Source organism: Anguilla rostrata, chromosome 14 (assembly GCF_018555375.3).
Source record: "Anguilla rostrata isolate EN2019 chromosome 14, ASM1855537v3, whole genome shotgun sequence".
Taxonomy (NCBI): domain Eukaryota; kingdom Metazoa; phylum Chordata; class Actinopteri; order Anguilliformes; family Anguillidae; genus Anguilla; species Anguilla rostrata.
The window spans coordinates 34,975,080-34,994,921 of NC_057946.1; the positions used below are offsets into that span (position 1 = coordinate 34,975,080).

The window sequence follows — 19,842 nt, forward strand, 5'->3', positions numbered from 1 at the left end:
TGTATGTGTTGATGTTTTGGACTCAGGACATTTGTTTTTAAACAGGAGAAAAAAAATCTGTTTCCTCATTCAGAGACTGAATGGATGCTTTCTGCATTCATACATGATCATGGTCTGCCCCCTGCTGGTTGCCAAAACACGGTAAACTCAGTCTAAAACAAAAGATGAAGAAAACACGGCCGGGTTTAACCACTTGTACATAATAATAGGTAATTATGTGTTTATTAGGATTTGAATATAACACAACATATGGGAAACATGTTTTTTTTTTTAATAAATGGGAATTTTTTTTTAAAATTTGGGAATACTACGGGAAATGCAATATGTCTACCTGTTGCTTTATTATATTAAATCATTTTTCTTATCGTCATGCTATATCATTATGGGGTTATTTAGCCTGTTTTGTAATATTGGGGGATGGTAACCCCCCCCCATAAATTACACTCTTGATTTCAGTTACTGTGCAGGAACTGAAACGTTGGAATAGCCTACACAAAGTTGACTACTCCAGCAAAAATACATGTTGAGACGGTTTACAGTTTAGGTAAGGTGCATAAGCATTTTCAATGTAAATTTGTGTTTAGTGAAATATGCCATTTTCTCTTTCTGATTTGTTGCATTGAGCAGATGTTGCATTCTCTTAGCTATTTATGGCGCTTTATCAAGATAGTTTGAATGGGGCGTTAACTAGGTCATCTACTTTTTAATTGTACAAACTCCGCCCACTATGTTACGTTTCTGGTGCTCATCATTTATCCCCGCCCACAAAACTTATTGGTGAATTAGCATCCAATCACGTCGCTAGGTTTAGACAACCAAATATTTTGAAATCAAGCGCTTGAAAGCAACTGAAGGGCCTCTGGAAAAGGAGTTATAACAAATAATTGACGTATTTCAAATTAAGAATTAAATTGCTTATCTTTATTTACGAACTTTTTCTTTCGCATAATGTCAAGCAGAAGAAGGTAAGTTCTAGTTTTAAATTATAGAGCCACGAACCAGTGCCCTTGAATGAGTAACTGGAACGCAATTTACTTATTTTGGTTTTGAATCTTGGTATCAGGCTAACTTTGCAACCTATCCGCTAACGCTACCAGCGGTCTATTGATCCGAGTTGGAAGATTTTCTAGCGGGATAACGTTATTTATGATGTTCTTTATCCGATATTCGTACCGTTGACTAGGCACATCTCAAAAGTAACTCGGTGGTAACGTTAGCATATGCGTGTCTAATCTGATTAGCTACGTGATCAGTTGAGTAACCACCCGCTATGCTAAACGACTCATAACGTGCATCTTCATGTTACTTCAGGTATACCGCTAGCAACGACACATGCATACGCAAGCAAAGCAAGCAATATTTTTAGCCGGATAGCTTTAACCCACAACTGTATAAAATATTAGTCTATGCATATGAAGAATAGTCAGATAACGGTTTGCAAGTCAGTATCCTAGTTGGCTAGCTGTTTGGCCTAAGATGACTTAAACTTACACCCTTGTTAACACGCTTTAAGTTTAAACCATTCGTTTGATGTCGTTCAGGACTGGCTCGCTACGTTCTTGAGAGCCGTGTTAGATCTGGTAACCACACCCTGGGTGCTCTGTTTGTGCTTGGTCACCCTTTCTTCAATTGTATTTTAATTCGGCGAAAGATTGGTTCTCCTACAGTCCTCTCGTAATGACTGCGAACCGAAAGTGGAGCTCCATTAAAGTACATTCTCTGCATTTATTTGTGTAGTGTACGATTGACCACAACTATAACGTAGACACGCTCTCCCTGAACACACATACATACAAGCGTGTTACTTTATAAGTGAAGGGAATCACCACTAGAGTTAACATCAGTTCACATGATCGGGTGAAAGCTAGACAAAGCCTGACCAATGCCACAGACACGGTTTCATTTGGATTAGTGGGATTGCGCGGCGCTTTCTCTTAACTGATGTCAGAGAATTAGAAGTTGGCACAGGTCTGACAAAGCCGGCTTGCCGCCTAGTGTGTAGTGACGGGTTCTGACCTGCGGTCCACACCCCGTCTTACCTGAGCACTTTGCTGTTATGAACTTCTTAGCTCATCCAAGTAACGACGTGAAGGGCGCTAGTATTGACCATTGTTTCTTCATGCCCATCCCCAGCGAAGCCCTGGCGGTCTCGCTGGTGTCGGGGATCAACATGGCCATGGGCCGGCTCGTGGACATCTGGGACAGTATCGGTATCATGGAAGAGCAGAGGGTGGAGCGTATGGAGGCCGTAAAGAAACACATTGAGGTGAGCTGGAGCCCGAACTTTCTGAGCCCACAACTGACAAATGCATGTAATGTGGGATGTAGGGAGTGTGCATCTGCTGCACCACGGGGATTGTGACAAGTCTTCCTGTTAGGGAACATACACAGTGATGGTGTTCTTGTTCCACCGGCTTTTCTTGACATGATGACACTGCTATGTTTTGTGACGTAATACTCAATCCTGTAAAAACGAACAAATTATACATATTCAGTATATTCAAAGATGATGTTTAAAGTACTTCACATTTATCAAAAGAGGTGTATGCACACGTGAATAGTGCAGTGTTTTAATGTGACTCGCAATAATGTTTATGTGAGAGCTGTATACAGTACGTTTTTTTTTTTTTTTTTTTGTCTCAAATGTTTCATGAACCCAGCTCCACCCCTCGTGGGACCACCCTCGAGAAGGTGGCCCGAGCCCTGGTCCTGAACAGCTGCAGGAGCTGTATATTTTCTTGTTACTTAACTCTTAATTGATCAATTAAAGCAGCTGTTTACCCAGATAACTCACCTGGCCTGGTTTCTTGGGTCACGTGGTTGTTGATTTTAATGCGTAATCAAAACCCAGCAGCCTGTACAGCTCTCGAAGACCAGGGCTGGGAACCCCTGCTCTTGAGCATCTAGTATGATCTCCACAAGTCCTCTTCACACGATGCATAACAATGTGGTTCTGCATGGAAATGTGACTTCCCTCACTTGTGTTCATTCACTGAAGAGAAAGGTGCACATCATGAATGGGACAGAAGACTAAGAGACTGTATTTTTCTGGAGAGAATGCCTCTGGTATGTCTTCTGTATGTTTGACGATTCCCCCTTTCTTCCGAAGAGTTTTCTGAATGATGTGATCACTGATGAAGCGGCTTTGAAACAAAGAATCGCCAACATCATCAATTTTCAGACGCAGTTGGCGAACTTGTGCCTGGAGATGTCATTGGAGCCTTCCAAAGTGAGTGCTTAGATTTAAATGTATGTGTCTTGTGCTGGCCTGCTCTTGATTATCTCCACAATGGAGCCAGACTAGGCTGAGGATGACAAAGACAAGTGTGCTGCAGTATATGTGTCCGTTTACGGAGTACAGCTTCGTTTTTAGTTCCTGTTAAGAGCAAGGCTGTCTAGCTGTCCAAATGGTAAAATTTGAAAATGCCATAAGAGACCCATTTCATTAAAAGCTCCGTTCTGTTTGCTTTCGAAATGGAATTGGGTGGTGTGGGGATAGAGTGGCTGCTTTGATGCAAGTGTCCTGCGTAAATATTCAACGGGACCTATCTACATACAACTGGCATCACGAACAGCTGCTCAGAAGTGACATTCAGCCCATGTCGGGTGTTACCTTTCATGTAGATGCACAATGTCAGCTGCCCTATGACAGTTCAGTAATTAAACAAAAAAAAAAAACGACTAAAAAGGAATTTTCTTTCAGCGTTGGTTTTTCTTTTGATATTTCAGGTGGGGCAAAAAAAAAAAAAAAACATCAGAATTTTTGACTGGGTCATTGAACATGAGCATATGATTAAAGCTCAGATTTGCTTGGTAAAAGAGATTTCACTAGTAGCGGGGGAATGTTTGGTGCTGTGTGTAACTCCTAATTCCTTCCCCCCCTTTGCTCAGCTGGAGGAGGGCCTTACGGTGCTGCAGAAGGAGAAGCACCTGCGTCTGCAGGTGGAGGCGCTCCTGAAGGAGAAGGCGGAACGTCTGAAGGAGGTGCGAGGCCTGCAGCAGGAGGACGAGGAGCTGTGCGTGGAGCTCTGTGCCACACCCTACTACATCCCCACCGGCAGCCTGCCCTCCCGCACCCAGCTCGAGGAGCTACGGCAACACATCCAGACCCTCACCCAGGAAAAGGTAGGGGCGCATCCACACACTCACATCCACACCCTCACCCAGGAGAAGGTGGGGGCACATTCACACCCTCACCCAGGAGAAGGTAGGGGCAGATCTTGCACTGCCCAAATAAGCTGCTGGCATATTCTGAGTACTTTATAAACAGTCCAGAGCATTCTGTGATTGCTTCCCTAGGTCTGATGAGAGCATGCAACACTGATGTGATTTCATTAAACACAGTAACCAGAATATGTTTTGAATCTGCAGTTGAATTTCAGTTTACACTTTAGTAAACTGGCAGACTCTTATGCCAGCGACTGCCAAAAGTGCCTTTCACATGGTAAACAAACACCCCAAGAGCTACGGAACAGTTGCAAGGATCCAAGTGCCCCCTTCAAGGTGGTCTGCAAATTTCCTAATTATAAACACTGTTAGTCTTCTCTCATTATTCTTAAAGTGAGAATGAACATTCTGTCCCTCCAGTGCGATCAGCAGACTCCAGTTTTTAATTTAGTGTTGAAACACCTATGATTGGTAATTCTGGTCAGGATGTTGATTGGCATTTTCATTCCTGAAGCTGATTATATGTTCTGTCCCTCCTAGCTCTCTATAGAAAAACAGGGTGAGGGTGTTTGTGCTGGTTCTGAGTTTTGTCCCTCCTGGCTTGCCATAGGACAGCAGAGTTAAGGTGTTTGCGGGACTCCGGGAGGACATTGGCCGCACGATGCAGGAGATGGGTCACGAACCCGAGACCAGCCTGGAGAAGGAGGCGGTGTGCAACGATGACGACGTCTTCCTGCTCACCCAGGAGAACATTAAAGCCCTCAAGCTGCTTCTCTGCCAGGTACCAGAGTCCCTTCCCACAAGCCCCCTGCGCTCTCGGAACGGCGTCGGCACCGCTCTGTGGTCGGGCTCCCAGCCCTGGTCCTGGAGCCCTGCGGGGTCCGCTGGAGATCGTTATCAGCACACTGCCTCACAGGCCAGTTACCCAAACACAGTGCATTTCAGAGCCATATATCCGCCCTCTTTCAGGACATAACCGGTACTTCCTGACCAATTGCATCCATTCTGTGGAGTCAGATTCCGACGTAGCCTATAAGACCATAATACGAGGCATATAAGGTTGAATAAGAAGAGCAGGCGTATGTCAAATAAATAGGCTTGTGCCCCCCCCCGAGGATCTGACCAGTGTACGTACGTGGTGTGGCCTGTCGCTGCTACAGTAAGTCCTGTTAAGTGACTGTAAGGTGATGGCACCTCAAGATCTCTCTTCCTGGTTTCTTGGGACCAGGGTTGGGGACCCCAGCAGACCCTGCGGCTCTTTAGGATTAGGGTTGCGGATGCTCATTTTAAAAGGAAACAAACCCCCGTTTTTCACAGCTTGAGCTGAAGAAGAAGTCCCTGACCTCCACTCGAGACGAGCTGAAAGGACGAGCCGTGAGCCTGTGGGAGCGGCTGGACGTCCCGGAGCTGGAGCGGGAGGGGTTTCAGGAAGGGCTCCTGGGCCCTCTCTCTGAGGACGTCGCCCTGGTAACTCAGTCTAACTCACTGCGGTCATCAGAGATCCTGTAGCCTGTGCAGTGTCAGGAGGAGGAGCTGTGTGACTATGCAGTAGGAGGTGCTGTGGAGTAGTAGTAGGAGGTGCTGATTCTCCGTGCGGTCGCACTAGGATATGCGGTTTCTTTTTAGCAGTGGCAGTAGGAGGTGTGGTTTCTCTGTGCAGTAGCAGTAGGAGGTGTGGTTTCTCTGTGCAGTAACAGTAGGAGGTGTGGTTTCTCTGTGCAGTAGCAGTAGGAGGTGTGGTTTCTCTGTGCAGTAGCAGTAGGAGGTGTGGTTTCTCTGTGCAGTAACAGTAGGAGGTGTGGTTTCTCTGTGCAGTAGCACTGTGAGGTGTGGTTTCTCTGTGCAGTAGCACTATGAGGTGTGGTTTCTCTGTGCAGTAGCAGTAGATGGTGTGGTTTCTCTGTGCAGTAGCACTATGAGGTGTGGTTTCTCTGTGCAGTAGCAGTAGATGGTGTGGTTTCTCTGTGCAGTAGCACTATGAGGTGTGGTTTCTCTGCAGTAACAGTAGAAGGTGTGGTTTCTCTGTGCAGTGGCAAAGGGAGGTGGATCGGCTGGAGGTGCAGCAGAAGGCCAGGCTTGGGGATGTGATCTGTAAGGTGCGGCAGGAACTGGTGCACTACTGGGAAAAGTGCATGTTTGGCCCCGCCCAGAGAGAAATGTTCAACAGCCACTTCTGTGATGGTGAGTAGAGTGAATTAATGTTTCTCTTATTGTGGACAACCTCATGAACCGAGGAGGGTATGGATTGGATAGCAAATTAACCGTAAGAGGTGTGTGGAATCTTGAATCCCCTTGAATTAATTTGTCATCCACGTCATGGCTCCTCCAGCAGCACAGTGTCCCCATCCCTGCTCTGAATGTTTTATTCTGTTCCTTGGAAAGCGAGTACCTCTCAGAACAGAGTTGGGGATCACTGCTTTATGGAGCAAAGTGTCGCCTGCTGGTTGACCGGTGGCACTACCCTCAACAATCCCCAAAATGATAGAAAAACATCAGAAACTTTTTATTTAAAGCAGCAGTGAAATAACTGTTTGCCTGTCTACCTGCAGATAGCTTCACGGAGTGCCTGCTGTCCATCCACGAGGCTGAGCTGCAGCGGGTCAAGGCCTGCTATGAGAAAGCACGCCCCCTGCTGGAGAACGTGGACAAATGGGAGAAGAACTGGGCACTCTTCCAGGACTTTGAGGTGCGACACAAACTAAGTTTCAATCCAAATGTTTTTCACATGTTAATCGAATTTCCCGAAAAGTCAGCAAAAGAAAATGCGAAATGAGTGTGTGTTTGCATTAACTACTGTTACGCACACCCACACACTGAAGCGGAATCCAACGGGATTGAAAGTCTCCAGACACACAGATTTCTGTGCTTCATAACAGACCCGCACCAGTTATGAGTCACCAGCTTATATATTAACACGTATTAAATGACTCTTATTTAGCCTTTTCTAGTCGGCTGCATTTATAACTGTTCTTTATTTAGCGATTAGGATTCATAATGAGGCTGGTTTACCCTGCAGAGGAAAGCGTCTGATCCCAACCGCTTCTCCAACCGCGGTGGTGCCCTCCTGAAAGAGGCCAAGGAGAGAGTCAGAGTGCAGAAGATGCTGCCCAAGGTAAGAGAAACCGTACAGGGTTAGATTTAGCTTAAGCTAAGGGCCAATCTCTACAGGGTTAGATTTTAGCCCAGGATATGGAACACTACAAGTTTAAATTTAGCCCAGGGTATGGAACGCTACAGGGTTGGATTTAGTCCAAGCTAAGGGCCAATCTCTACAGGGTTAGATTTAGCCCAGGGTATTGAACGCTACAGGGTTAGATTTTGCCTAGGATATGGAACAGTACAGGGTTAGATTTTGCTCAGGATATGGAACACTACAAGGTTAGATTTTGCCCAAGGAAAATACCACTTTGACTGACTGCTGGCCTGTGTTTGTTAAGCTGGAGGAGGAGCTGAGGATTGGAGTGGAGGACTGGGAGAAGATCCATGGGTCCCCCATCCTGGTGCGGGGTCAAAAGGTCATGGAGTACATCTCCAGCCAATGGGAGGAGCACAGGCTGCAGCGAGGGAAGGAGAAGAATGAGCGTGTGAGTCCCGCCCCCTCATGCTCTGTTTTACACCCCATTTTTAAAATTCTCTGTCTGTATTCCCTTCCTTTGTCTGTCTGTCTGTGCTACTCCCTCCCTCCCTCTGTCGGTCTGTCTGTTTGTTCTGTGGTTTCTCTGAATCACATCCTCTCCTGCTCTCTTTATTTATTTATTTATGTTTGTCTATTTGTACACTTTAATACCATCTGCAAAAAAAGTTTCTCATACAAAAACTTACAGTGCATCTGAAGCGCATATTTCAGATAAATGTGCTTGATTGGCTGCCCATCCATGGACTCTGTCCTGTGAGCTGAACGCAGGGTTCACAGGCGGTTTGGCCCTTCATTGAGTCCATGGAATAAAAATCTTTTCCCCGTTCTTGCAAATGCTGAAAAAGCAACACTTCCAGGAAAATTGTTGGAAGGAAAAGCAGTTCCGTGCTATTTTGCCCTCAGTCATTTTGTATTTTTCTCATTAAAGGATAAAGTTTTCTGTAATTAGGTTGGATCTTTCCTGCAAGGACTGATTCTCAGTAACAATCTTATTAAAACTAATTGGTTACTCCATTCTTCACTGTACATTAGGAGTGTGCCTTTGGAAATGCATGTTTGATTGTGATGTGAAAGTAATTTGATACTGTTTTTGGTACTGCTCTTTTGGATAACTGTAATTCATCCACAATTGCAAAGAAAAAAGTTTCATAATTTGATATTTAAAGATGCTTTTAAATTACTGGCATCCTTCATGCAGAGCTGACTTGTGAGTCTCACTCCTTTTTCAAAGTTTACACAAGGAGGTAAAATCAGATCTGTTGCTCTTTTGGGTTTAATGGGGGTTTTCTTTATATATTTCTATTTTAATATATGTTTTTTTATTTGCCCAGACTGTTTTTGTGTGCAATGAAGGACCCTTTGATAATTTCAGTTTAAGTAAGTTAGGATAATTACATTTCTGGAGACCTTCTTACTTTACTGTATGGTATAGGGGCATTTGGCAGCTTGTGTTCTAATGCAAGAAACTACATTGACCCTCACAAGTAACAGAAATAACCCCAAAGCGGCTTATACAGCAGTGTTGGGTCTAGAGGCTGTACAAATGAACAGATACATTTTATAGCATTTATTTGGCAAATGCATACAAACATATATGTGGTTTAGATGCAGCTGCTCTGTCTGTTCCAGTTGGTGCATGCTTAACCTTAGGCAAGCTACTTTACAAATTGAAATTGAGCCTACGATGGTGTCCAGTTACAAAACGAAGGGTTTCAGTGAAATTTCTCCAACTTTTTTATTCAGGCCATGTTTAATGGGTGAGGAGTTGCAACAGCGGCTGAGATTGAGGTCGAAGAGCAATTGGCTTGCTGACGTCCTGTCTGAGGACAAATTGTCAGCATATCTGGGTTGTCTGAAGGTTGTTGGTGGAAGTGAAACTTCTGTCCCAGCAAGTTAAGACTGCACGAGTACAAACTATTTTTTGTTTGAGGTTGCATTAACACAGGATTCTACATTTTGAAAGAGCTGGTATGTTTATCAGTACAGGTTCAAGCTGAAATATTTTTGTACTGATTTGCAAAACCTGCATAGATTTGTAATGAGTGTATAATCAGCTGGGATTGCCATGGCTCACATTAACTTATCATAAATACAAAATGCACATGATATAATATTCCTGGCCACCTGCAGCAGCAACAGTGTTGATTGATGGATGATTTCACCAGTCATGGTTTTTCAGATTTGACTGAACACATACACAAAGCCACACTACCATCCCATGAAACATTTAGGCAGCACCGGAATACTGACCAACCTCACAACTTGACTGACTACCTGAATTATGTTAATCATGCACAGGCAACTTTATTAATATCAGGTATATACCGTCACACATTAACTGCTATTGCACAAACAAGGAGATGGGTGTCGTTCTCATTTAAAGCTAGAAAGCTATACAGTTCATGAAATGCTTGGTGTAATACTGAGTAAACTATCGTGTGAATGCATATTAGGACTAGCATTCAAAGGAAACCACTTACCGGTAATTACGTGCTAGCCACCACTACGTGTCCAAAATCCATTCCGAAACCAAAATGGCAGGTATTAGGGGTTGTGACTGATTGCCACATTAGCACTATTGAACTGCATTGTGTGTCTGATTTATTAATCGCTATTAATATTTCCTGTTTGGCTTAAGATGCAGGAGAAATTGGCAGTGATTTGTTTGTGCAGAGCAGTCTCAGGCTGCACCTTAGGAAATGGTTTCAATTGGAAAGAAGATTGCACATAATTTATTTTAAGAATCAGGTAATATACACTCATACAAACTCTGGAGGCATAATATTGCAGTACAAGCTGCTTTGGAGTTACTTGAAGTGTATTTTCTTGCTTTATAGACTACAAACCCCCGAATGTCCCTATTTCAGCCATTGTAAAACGCTGCCAGGTTGTCAAACTGCTGTAAATATCAGAAATGTCCTTCACTGAACACACAAACTGTCCAACTGAAAACATGCACATATATATATATATATATATATATAACAAAAACAAAAAATACTCCAGAGGTTGAACTAATCCCTTTTGAGAGTGTAATACAGGGGTGCATAACTCCTGTTCTGCATGGCTGGTGTGACTTCCGTTTTTTTTTCTTCCGATCAGTTATTCTGCAACAGATGTGTGTCCCAATCGCTGGTTCTCTCCTGCGTCAGTAATACATTTGCACCACAGTCACACTCATGCAGTCTGCAGCTGCTGCTCGTGACTTTATGAAACGTCAGGCCAGATGGGCAGGAGCAGAGGCTGGCTTTAAATCCTGAAAGGAATTTGGAAACCAGCCCTTGATGGTGCAGCTCTGGTACTAACCTGTTTCTTGGCTGTTTTTGGTGGTACATTTAGACCTTTACACTTTCAAAAAGAAAAAATGTGGTGCAAAATATCGCTTTAGAATGCTTCCCGTCTAGGAGACGGTTCACTTTGGGGCTGGTGTCATGAGAGACCTGCAGCTTGGCTGTAAGCCTAAATAACACAGTGCTTAGCTGACTCATTTGATTCCATCATCTTCTAAACTACAGAATGTACTGCTGTGGTTTGGTTTGCTTGATCTATTTAAGTAGAATCTTTTTGTACTTGGGCTGTGAATTTGTTTGTGGTGGGTGTTAAAAGGTATTTTCTTTAAACCTTTTAAAAACTGTGGTGACAGTTTTTGATAGGTTTGGATGGCTAGCTCTCCTGTTCTGCTGTTATATTAGGAATATATGGAACCTACACATTAAATGTATGTACTTGCTGCACTGAAAATGGTAAACATTCACCTTGCTCTGTTCATATATCTTCCATTATTTCCCTGTGAAGGTATTGCTGCTGGACAATATTTTCTGAAAACAAAAATTGGTTTCAGTGTGATGTTGCTTAAGAGGTAATGAAGACGGACCTTCCTGTGAATGATTCTTAAACCACACAAACTCTTTGTTTCACCTTCAGATGACTAAGAAAGGCGAGACGACCCAAACGTTCAAAACTCCCAGCAAGAGACCCCACGGAGGCATCAGCGTGGGCTCCACGCCCAACAAGATCAGGAAGGTAACGTGCCCATCTCCACGGATACCATCAACACCGACGGCCATTTCGGGATGAGAAATGATCTTCTGCTTGTAGTCTTTCTGTAATGGCTGCTGTTAATGAAAATGTGTTCGGTGTGATGGATGGCCCTTAAATGTGTCGCTTGCTGCTTCTGGATACACCCCTGGCAACGCCCACCAGCAAGGAGCCAATGCTTCATAAAAGCTGCACAACATTGCAGAGCTTCTTTGTAGTGAGTACAGAGTTAAAGGCTAGAAAATGGCAAGCTGTAGAAAAACGGTTTGGATCTTGAATCAGTTCGAACGCAGCCCGGCACAATGTTCCTGTAACCACGGCGATTTTATCTGACTCTGCCTCACTCTCCACCCCCGTCCCCGCAGACGCCCAATCAGACGATGCTGCGCAGCACCTGCCCCAGCACCAGCGGCACGCCCAGCGCCTTCATCAGCATGTCCGCCAAACCTCCACTGAGCGCAAACAAGGTACATCATTTCTGCCCCCCGTCCCCCCACCCCCTTCCCTTTGTGTATGCATCTCCATTGCCATGCTCTGTTAACCAACCTTGGATCTGAGGAAGGCACTATAGTTATTGTTGTTGTTGTTATTATTATTATTTATTGCCCAGAATTCCTCTGTCCACTTAACATAACTTTTCTGACTTAAATTTAGTTCAGAGAGCATTTCTATTAGATAGCAACTATTGTGTGGGAACATCAGTGGATATGAAGTGTTAATGTTTCATTTATAGTTAATTAATTAATTTTTAAACCTGTGCACGTTATATCATTGCATCATTATACATTGCGAACATCATACAAACCTCTTTCTCCTTTTTGGTAAATAGTGAATAAAGGTTATACAAAACACCATACTGTATAATGTATCTACTGTGTAACTAAAACTGGTCTATGGTAAGTTTATAATAAAAGCTTCCTTCTTCTTTTGGGAGATGTTTTTTTTTTTATCTTGATGATGACTTATTTTTATTTTTTTTTGTTGGGGGAATTTGAGGAGTGAGTTTTCCATCAACCAAGCTTTCAGCAGTGAAATAAAACTCATACTTAAACTCAGTTGGTACTTTAAGTGTTGGCAGCTAGGTGGCAGTGTTGCTCAGGAATGGGCGGAAAACTCAGCTGCTCTGATTGATTTGGGCCAGAGCAGAGAGGACTCCAGTTGGAGCCTGTCTCAGCCAATCGAGTGCAGAGAGCCAAAGTCAAAGCCAGTCTCTTAGAATGTAACGTCTGCTGGAGAAAGGCAGCGGGGCGGAACGGGCCCGCCTGACGCCCCGTCCCGCCTGTGTGTCGCCTCCTCAGGGCCAGAAGAGCAGGGCCTTGGACAGCAGCCACACCCCTCTGCAGGAGCTGAACGGCGAGAAGAAGAACCTGAGAATCGGCAGCTACTCCGAGTTCACGGTGAGTCCGTAACTCCTGTGGCTTCTCCCTCCGGTCCAGTAGAGCCAAGCCTTACCCGGGACTCATTACACTGCTGTTACATGGTCTTCATTTAGCAGGCATTCATTACATTACATTACAGGCGTTTGGCAGACGCTCTTATCCAGAGCGACGTACAACAAAGTGTATAACCATAACCAGGAACAAGTATGACGAAACCCCTAGAGGGAAGTACCGGTCCAAGTGCAGGGAACGACCGCGTAGTTTAACTTGAACCCTGAAGGTTAAACTGATTAACACTAACCATGTTTCATTCATATCCACAGCAACTTACAATGTGAGAGAACATGGGTACGTCCACCTGATTTAAATAAGTAATAGTGCCAGACCTGGCTAACAACATTCTCAGGCCAGCTTATGTATATGCAGCTTAAAGTACTAATGCAAATTAACTGTGCTAACCAAGAACCAACCTAAGACCATAAAATGTCATAACCTGTATTCCCTACCATAGCACAAATGCATGGCCTGCCATTTGCCAGTTTTTGTGAGGTTTTGCTGCTAGTCCGGACGCAGCCAGTGCTGGTGCTTACCATTCATTGTTCTCATGGACGTGTTCTGCGTTTGTTCCAACGGATTACTTACGAACACAATGCCTTCTTGCCTGCAGAGTGAACTTTCCAAGAAGACCAACCAAGACGCCATCCTCAACTCCACCGCGAAAGATATTTTCTGAAAAACGTGAACGCTTTTATTTCTTCTCTTTAGCTAGTTAAGCCTTTGCCTCTATCCACGCACACTTTCTTCCCAGGTCAGTAGAGGTAACGTGCACTTTGAGGGATAAGGCTCAGGTTTCATTAATCCCCTTAAGCACAGCACTAAATTTCACCAAACCCAGCATTGAGCACTGCTGCAAAATACAATTTGCACACGCCGAAGAACAAACCTATTTCATGTTTGTGTTCTTTTGGGGGAGGGAGGGGGTAGAGATGGGATTCTTTTGGATGTCTGATGACCTGATGGCTGCTCATATAGCCATTTGCTTGAGGAAAGCAGATTGCTACCTGATTGGTTCATGCAGTGAAAGGCTACAGACAGGTCATATTGCTTTTAAGTGAAACTGTCTGTATCCCGTGGTGCATAAGATTTTCCACAAAGCTCTCCTGCCCCCTCCCTTCCCTGCCTCGCTGGAGTAATTTTGTACTATTTATTGCGCAGGATATTCAAAGGGGTGCAAAGTCAAAATTATGCAGCTAAGTTTTTATATAAACAACTGTTTTATTAGATTTTTGAGCAGGGTATTTTCACGCACACCAAACCTTTTTATAAAGAAAAAAAAAAATTGTGTTCGGCGTTCTGAAAAGGACGCAGAAACTTTTAGATCTTGACTCCTTTGTAAATACTCTTATCTGAAGATGACTGCACTTGTATGTTTTTGTGTGTACTTTTTTTTTCTGTCGAAACCTCTTAATGTCTTTGTCTTTAGCTTTCCCACGTTTTCAAATAAATATGTAAATGTCATGGTGCCGTCTTCCTATGGTTCATTAAAAGGGAACTTTAGCCAAAAATCATGAATATGTTTTTATTATTAATCTCTCGTTCTTATGTGATGCATAGAATACTTCAACCGATAAGGAAGGGCATGTAAACAGCCCTGCCTCAGTACTGTTCTGAATGGATTCTGAAACTTGGTGGAGGCCACAGTTCAGATTAAATTAAAACAAGGCTCCAAACCTTTATTCATGTCTGAAACATTGTAGTTGTGGCTTCAGAAATGTGGAGAAGGCAATAAATTAGGTGCCATTTCCAATTCAAAATGTACCTCATTTCATTTTAAATGATCAGACGAGGCGTTCTATCCCAATGACATCTTCATTTGAAATGATCTCACAGGTTTAATATCAATGCACACTAATGCTGGATGTGTGTCAGTTAAAGCACATTTTCCCCTCAGAAGTAGGTGCCTTCTGGATCAGTACTCCTGCTGAGATGCTTTATGAATACAGCCTGAATTTTTTAAGATTCCACTTTCTCTGATTACACACTCGTTTGGACCTGAGAACTGTGGCACAAAGGCCGATGAGAATTTACAAAAAACGCATAAAATAGGGTGCCCGTCTTTGTTCTCTGTTCTGCTCGCACTTGAATAGTAAAAAGCTTTAATGTGTAATTGTCTCATTCAAACCGACACTACATAATTGTGGATTTGGACATTTAAGTGCTTTCATGGGTAATTCAGTGCCTTAACAAAAGAATTATGGCTGCTTACTATTCCGCCATCTCCACCAACTCTCTCCTAGATGTCAGCAGAACACAATGGATCTGCAGTGTGCTGAAAGGAGGAGATGCTTTGTTAAATGTCCATGTATTATCCCGACAACGTGAAGTGGGCCAGAGGAAAGTCGTTTATTCAAGGTGATGAGGAACTCAACCAAGCAAAGATATCAATTTGTTCCACTTTCCCGAGATTTCCCTTCGACTTGCACATAGTTACGATTAACCACACTAATTTTGCACACATGACACACTCCAACACGATGCAAAAAAACCGGACTATAAAAAAAAAAAAGGCTGTCACATAGTAACAAAAGTAATCGCCGCTCCTCATTTTCGAAGCTGAAGGTGCGCATTGATAAATACAATTTTACATTTGTGGAGGCATGTTTAAAGTGCCCTGTCCTGAAAATTAGGGTGCAATGCAACAGGACCCAGGACATGAAGTACATACTACCCCCCCACCCACCCCCACAACTCCAAAACAATAGTGGCTATGTTGATTAACAGAATATAAACAATAATGTTCTTCCCGGTATGAGTGGTACAGACAAGCAAACATTTTGCCATTCAGCTGAATGTGGCCTCTGAAAAATGAGGCCTCCTTCAACCGACTGCTGTTGTCCTGTGTGCATCCCTTCAGCACGATATTCGAGTAGTCTGTCGTATTGGGGTATTCTTTTGGCCAGGTGTCACTAGCCCTCTATGTTTCTCTGTGTTTCCCTCAGAGGATGTAGACTTCTGTAAGGATGCAGGAAGTAAGAACTGCCTTAGGATAACCACCCAAGTCTAATTGATGGCAGTACAGTGTTCCCTCATTGGACGATGGCCTTCAGGAGCCCATGGAGAGCGTAGTTTCCATTGCGGCCAATGTAAATTCTCTAATGTGAAATGTTCTCTTTGACCTCTATAACGTGGTCCTGCAGTATCTGATGTTCACAGAGTGACCACAGGCGGGGGGGGGGAGAAACTGAGCTGTGCCAGCTCTGCAGGCAAAACGGCCATGTTCTTCCTCCGGGGTGAGGGGGAACGGCCGTGCTGTGGGGACGGGATGCGGGTTTTGTGTCCGTGTGCGTCTCCACGCGTGTCCCGAGGCATCCCGCACGCTGCCGTGCTCTCCCGCGCTAGGGCCCGCCGACTGAGTCCAGAGACTCCATCTCGCTGGACAGGATCCGTCGTCCATTATCGCTGCTGCTCCGGTTCGGAAGAAAAGCTAATCTAGCCGAATAAGGAAGAGAGAACAACGTTAGACATTTGGGCAAATGCAAACCGTCCGGTGAATTTCAGACTCCTCAAATAAATCCATGCGAGGATGAGACCTTTGGTAGAGTGCACAGAGTTCACTGCAGCTAAATACGGTTGTCACTCCTCAATGGAGTACTTAATCTTGTTACGGCCATACATAGTTTGGTTGAGTTACTACTGCATTCTACAACCGAAGTCACTACGTGAAAAATTCAGGAATTGACTACAGAATTTGAGTGTAGATGCAGTTAGTCTGAGCAGTACTGTATGTACCTGAACCGCACCTAAACAACTAGTTATGTAAGACGCGAGGCACTGCGCGTGCACCTTCGTTCCCTAGTTTGAAAATGCACGGGAGCCAAGGTGCGGAATGCAGACGCATGTTGAGGTCAGAACTAGAAACTTACTTTACTGAGAAATGCTGCAGTCTACATGAAGTATACTGGTTAAAATGCGTAAACAGGTTAGAATGGAGATTTGACAATTTGACACTCAGATGGTGTAACGGTCAATGCAAGAGAGAAGGTATGAACACAAAATATTTATGTACAAGATTAAATGTACAATGAAAGGCCTGGTCACACTGTGAGGTTAAATGCACTGTGACAAAGATCTGTGTGTTCCCAGTCATCATAAAACATTTTTGTCATTCCCCACACTTCAATCAATTCCTTTTCGAATACTCCATCTCGTAACCTCCGCTCCACAGCCTCTGCAGCCTTTAAAAATTGGACCCATTTTGGTTATGCTGTTTTTGAGACCCTACAGTAAATGTCTCTGGGGGGCTGCTTCTATTTGGCTTTACTGCTGAACGTTCTCTCCTGCTCTCCGCTGTTGGAGTGTAAAAGCTGTTGACGTGTGCGTGCTTGTGACATAACCAAGTCCCTCTGCTACCGCGGCTGAGAACCAGAGTTTCCGGAGTAATCAGGAGAAATCTGACCCCTGACGTACAGCTGGGACGCCGTATTTAAAGAGCTGCTTCCGTCTCGGTTATCTTCATAGCTATTTGTATGGTGAGATGGGCTCCATTTACACACATTGATCGTTACGGTTATTCCCATCACTCCCCCAACCTGACGATGGCTTCACACGCGTACCTGCACACACCGTGGAAACGGTGCGGCCGTCAGGGTCTGATACCTTTGCGGGGAAGATGCCACCCCTTTCATATTTGAAGCTTTTCGGTACACGCCTAACAATCTAGTGGCAGGCTCTCAGTGCACGTGGAGTTTAGTTTCAGTGCCAGGCTGATTGTTGATTGCTGGGCGGAGCACTGGACTTCATGCTGCAGTTGTATGAGTCATGGTGCCCTCACTTGACACTACACGAATACTGAAGCCCACAATCAGCCATAGAACCAGCACGCTAAATAGTGAAAACCAACTGGAAAAGACACCAAGGGAATTTCTAACCAAACTGAGAAGGGCCAGTGTAGACCGAGGATTTTTATTCTAGCCCAGCACTAGGGCACCTGATTCAACGAATTAAAGTGTTGAGATGAATTGTGTGTTTTGATCCTATGCTCAAATAAAGGTACGTGCCCACACCAGCCTTTCTCAGGTAAGACTGGACACTCCTACAGCACACCATTATTAGAACCAGGATTCAATATTTCCTTCATTCAATCAGTGATGGGTTATTTCCTATATTTAAACTAGTGGGCAGTTGCTGGAACTAAATACATTTGAATGGGAAAAAAATAATTCACAATTCAGAAATTAATTTCTCTGCACAGAGAGCAAAATGTGATCAGATTTGTATATGAGAAAATAAAAAATTAATAATTAAAAAATAATTTTAGATTCTTATTAAGTTACAATTTGTTGTATTTGATAAATTTCAGTTATCATGTGCAAACTGAAACAGATTGACAGGTGATACTCCACCCATTTATGTTGTACATTCTTGTTTCCCCATTGTTCTGCTTATGAAAATGTAATTATGTCAGCATATTCAGGTTCTTTGTTCCTTCTGACAACAAGGGCAGGACTTACAGATTCAGTTCCCTCCTTATTTTGTCGTTTCCTATGACAAAAACATTAAGGTGGTGCAGTGGGAAGCACTGTCTCCCCACAGAAAGAAGGTCAGGGCCTTCTCCTTGTGTCCATGCACTTAGGTTAATTGGAGTCTAAATTGCCCCTAGGTATGAGTGTGTGTAAGTGAATAGTGTGTGTGCCCTGCAATGGACTGGCAAACTGTCCAGGGTGTATTCCTGCCTCTCACCCAATGCATGCTGGGATAGGCTCCAGCACCTCCTGTAATCCTGACCAGGAATAAGCGGGTATAGAAAGTGGATGGATGGAAAAGAGATGAGCAAGTCATGTCACATAAAACAAATACAATACATGCAGAGATATATATATATGAAAATGTGTGCATTAGAAAAACTGCCCATGGACTTAGTAAGGACATATGGATGTAAGGACTTAGTAATATCAACAGTTAGAAGAAATGGTCCAGTGAACTATGAAAAAAAGACTGCTGTTGTGAGCAGCCATGAAAAACAGACATACTGTTCACAACGGTTCTGTAAGACTTTATATCAGCTCAGATGTTGGCTTTCTACCAAAAAACTTGAGTGTTGACTACCAAAACTCGAGTGAAAAAACAAGCAGGACTTTCTCTGTACTGCAAAATTACAGCACTATTGCAGGTGAGCTAGAATCTACTGTGGAAGGTGGCAATGACACTGCCCGGAACTGAACCGATGATGGTCAGCCTGCAGGGAACCCAGTCTCCGCTTGCAGGCCTCCAGCCTTCAGTCTGATGGAGAGATCTCTCCTCTATTGGACAGAACCGGCCACAGTTGGGGAGGGAATTTTCTCATCCAAGAAATAGCTGAATGCTGGATTGACGAGAGACTCAAGTCTGTGACAGAGGCTGAAATGAGCCCCAAATTGTAAGAGACCAATAGGGGCCCACACTGATAGAGAATATCAGGGGTGCAGGCCAAGAACGACTTATCAGGAGCCAAACCTGTGCTTGTGATGAACACCTTTACCAGGTGAGCCTCTTGGGAGCACCACTCAATTCTTGAAGATTCTTCTGGGAACTTGATAGAAATAGCCAACAATCACAGCAATTGAACGTCCCACACAGACTGCCACAGACACCTCAAACGAACATGGTATGTATAAGGATGGACGAGAAGCCACAGATGAGGACCACAGCACAGATATGGGCAGCGTCTTACTGGCGTACTCATGGGGTGCGGGGGCACTGCGCTGTCCCGTTGAAACTGTGCCTCAGCAGCTCCTGAAGAGTTGGTGAGGGAACCTCAAAACACGTGTTCCTGAGTGGCGAAATGCAAAATCATTATTTACTCACCCTTATACAGCCTGGATAGTTCTTCGGAATGCCTAATAAATGACAAAATTCAAATTCAGGAGGCCAAACAGTTCCCAAGTCAAATGGACTATGGACCAAAAAACAATAGATAGAAAACGAGATGAGAATCCACCTCCATCTTGTCAGCAGGATGTTCTGCCACAACCATTTACAGAAACCATTCTGCTTTATAGAGATGTTCAGAGTACACTGCAGTAGATATCACTCACGCTCCCCCTAGTCTGATCCTGGACCAGTGGCGGAAGAGCTGAAGTGATT

At 44.0% G+C, this 19,842-nt stretch overlaps 2 protein-coding genes across 2 annotated transcripts in view; one reads left to right on the forward strand and one right to left on the reverse strand.

Moving 5' to 3' along the window:
* Positions 1 to 800: 800 nt before the first annotated feature.
* On the forward strand, positions 801 to 14,238 carry zgc:86764 (uncharacterized protein LOC797431 homolog). Its single transcript, XM_064307912.1, has 14 exons — positions 801 to 965; positions 2,134 to 2,266; positions 3,110 to 3,229; positions 3,892 to 4,125; positions 4,778 to 4,948; positions 5,485 to 5,634; positions 6,198 to 6,348; positions 6,717 to 6,853; positions 7,184 to 7,279; positions 7,605 to 7,751; positions 11,228 to 11,326; positions 11,707 to 11,808; positions 12,640 to 12,738; positions 13,388 to 14,238. Exons 1-14 carry the CDS (start codon positions 949 to 951, stop codon positions 13,451 to 13,453), a joined length of 1,722 nt encoding a protein of 573 aa, XP_064163982.1. The 5' UTR covers positions 801 to 948; the 3' UTR covers positions 13,454 to 14,238.
* Positions 14,239 to 15,456: 1,218 nt separating this feature from the next.
* Positions 15,457 to 19,842, reverse strand: part of si:dkey-247m21.3 (5-hydroxytryptamine receptor 4) — a 90,587-nt gene continuing 86,201 nt past the window's right edge. The window contains 1 exon segment of the mRNA XM_064307913.1: positions 15,457 to 16,209. Within this exon segment, the coding sequence (XP_064163983.1) occupies positions 16,116 to 16,209 (94 nt within the window). The 3' untranslated portion in view covers positions 15,457 to 16,115.

Coding starts and splice junctions, on each gene's coding strand:
- zgc:86764 (XM_064307912.1), top strand. Junction 2,267..3,109: donor CCGTAAAGAAACACATTGAG/GTGAGCTGGAGC, acceptor TTTCTTCCGAAG/AGTTTTCTGAATGATGTGAT. Junction 12,739..13,387: donor GCAGCTACTCCGAGTTCACG/GTGAGTCCGTAA, acceptor TCTTGCCTGCAG/AGTGAACTTTCCAAGAAGAC.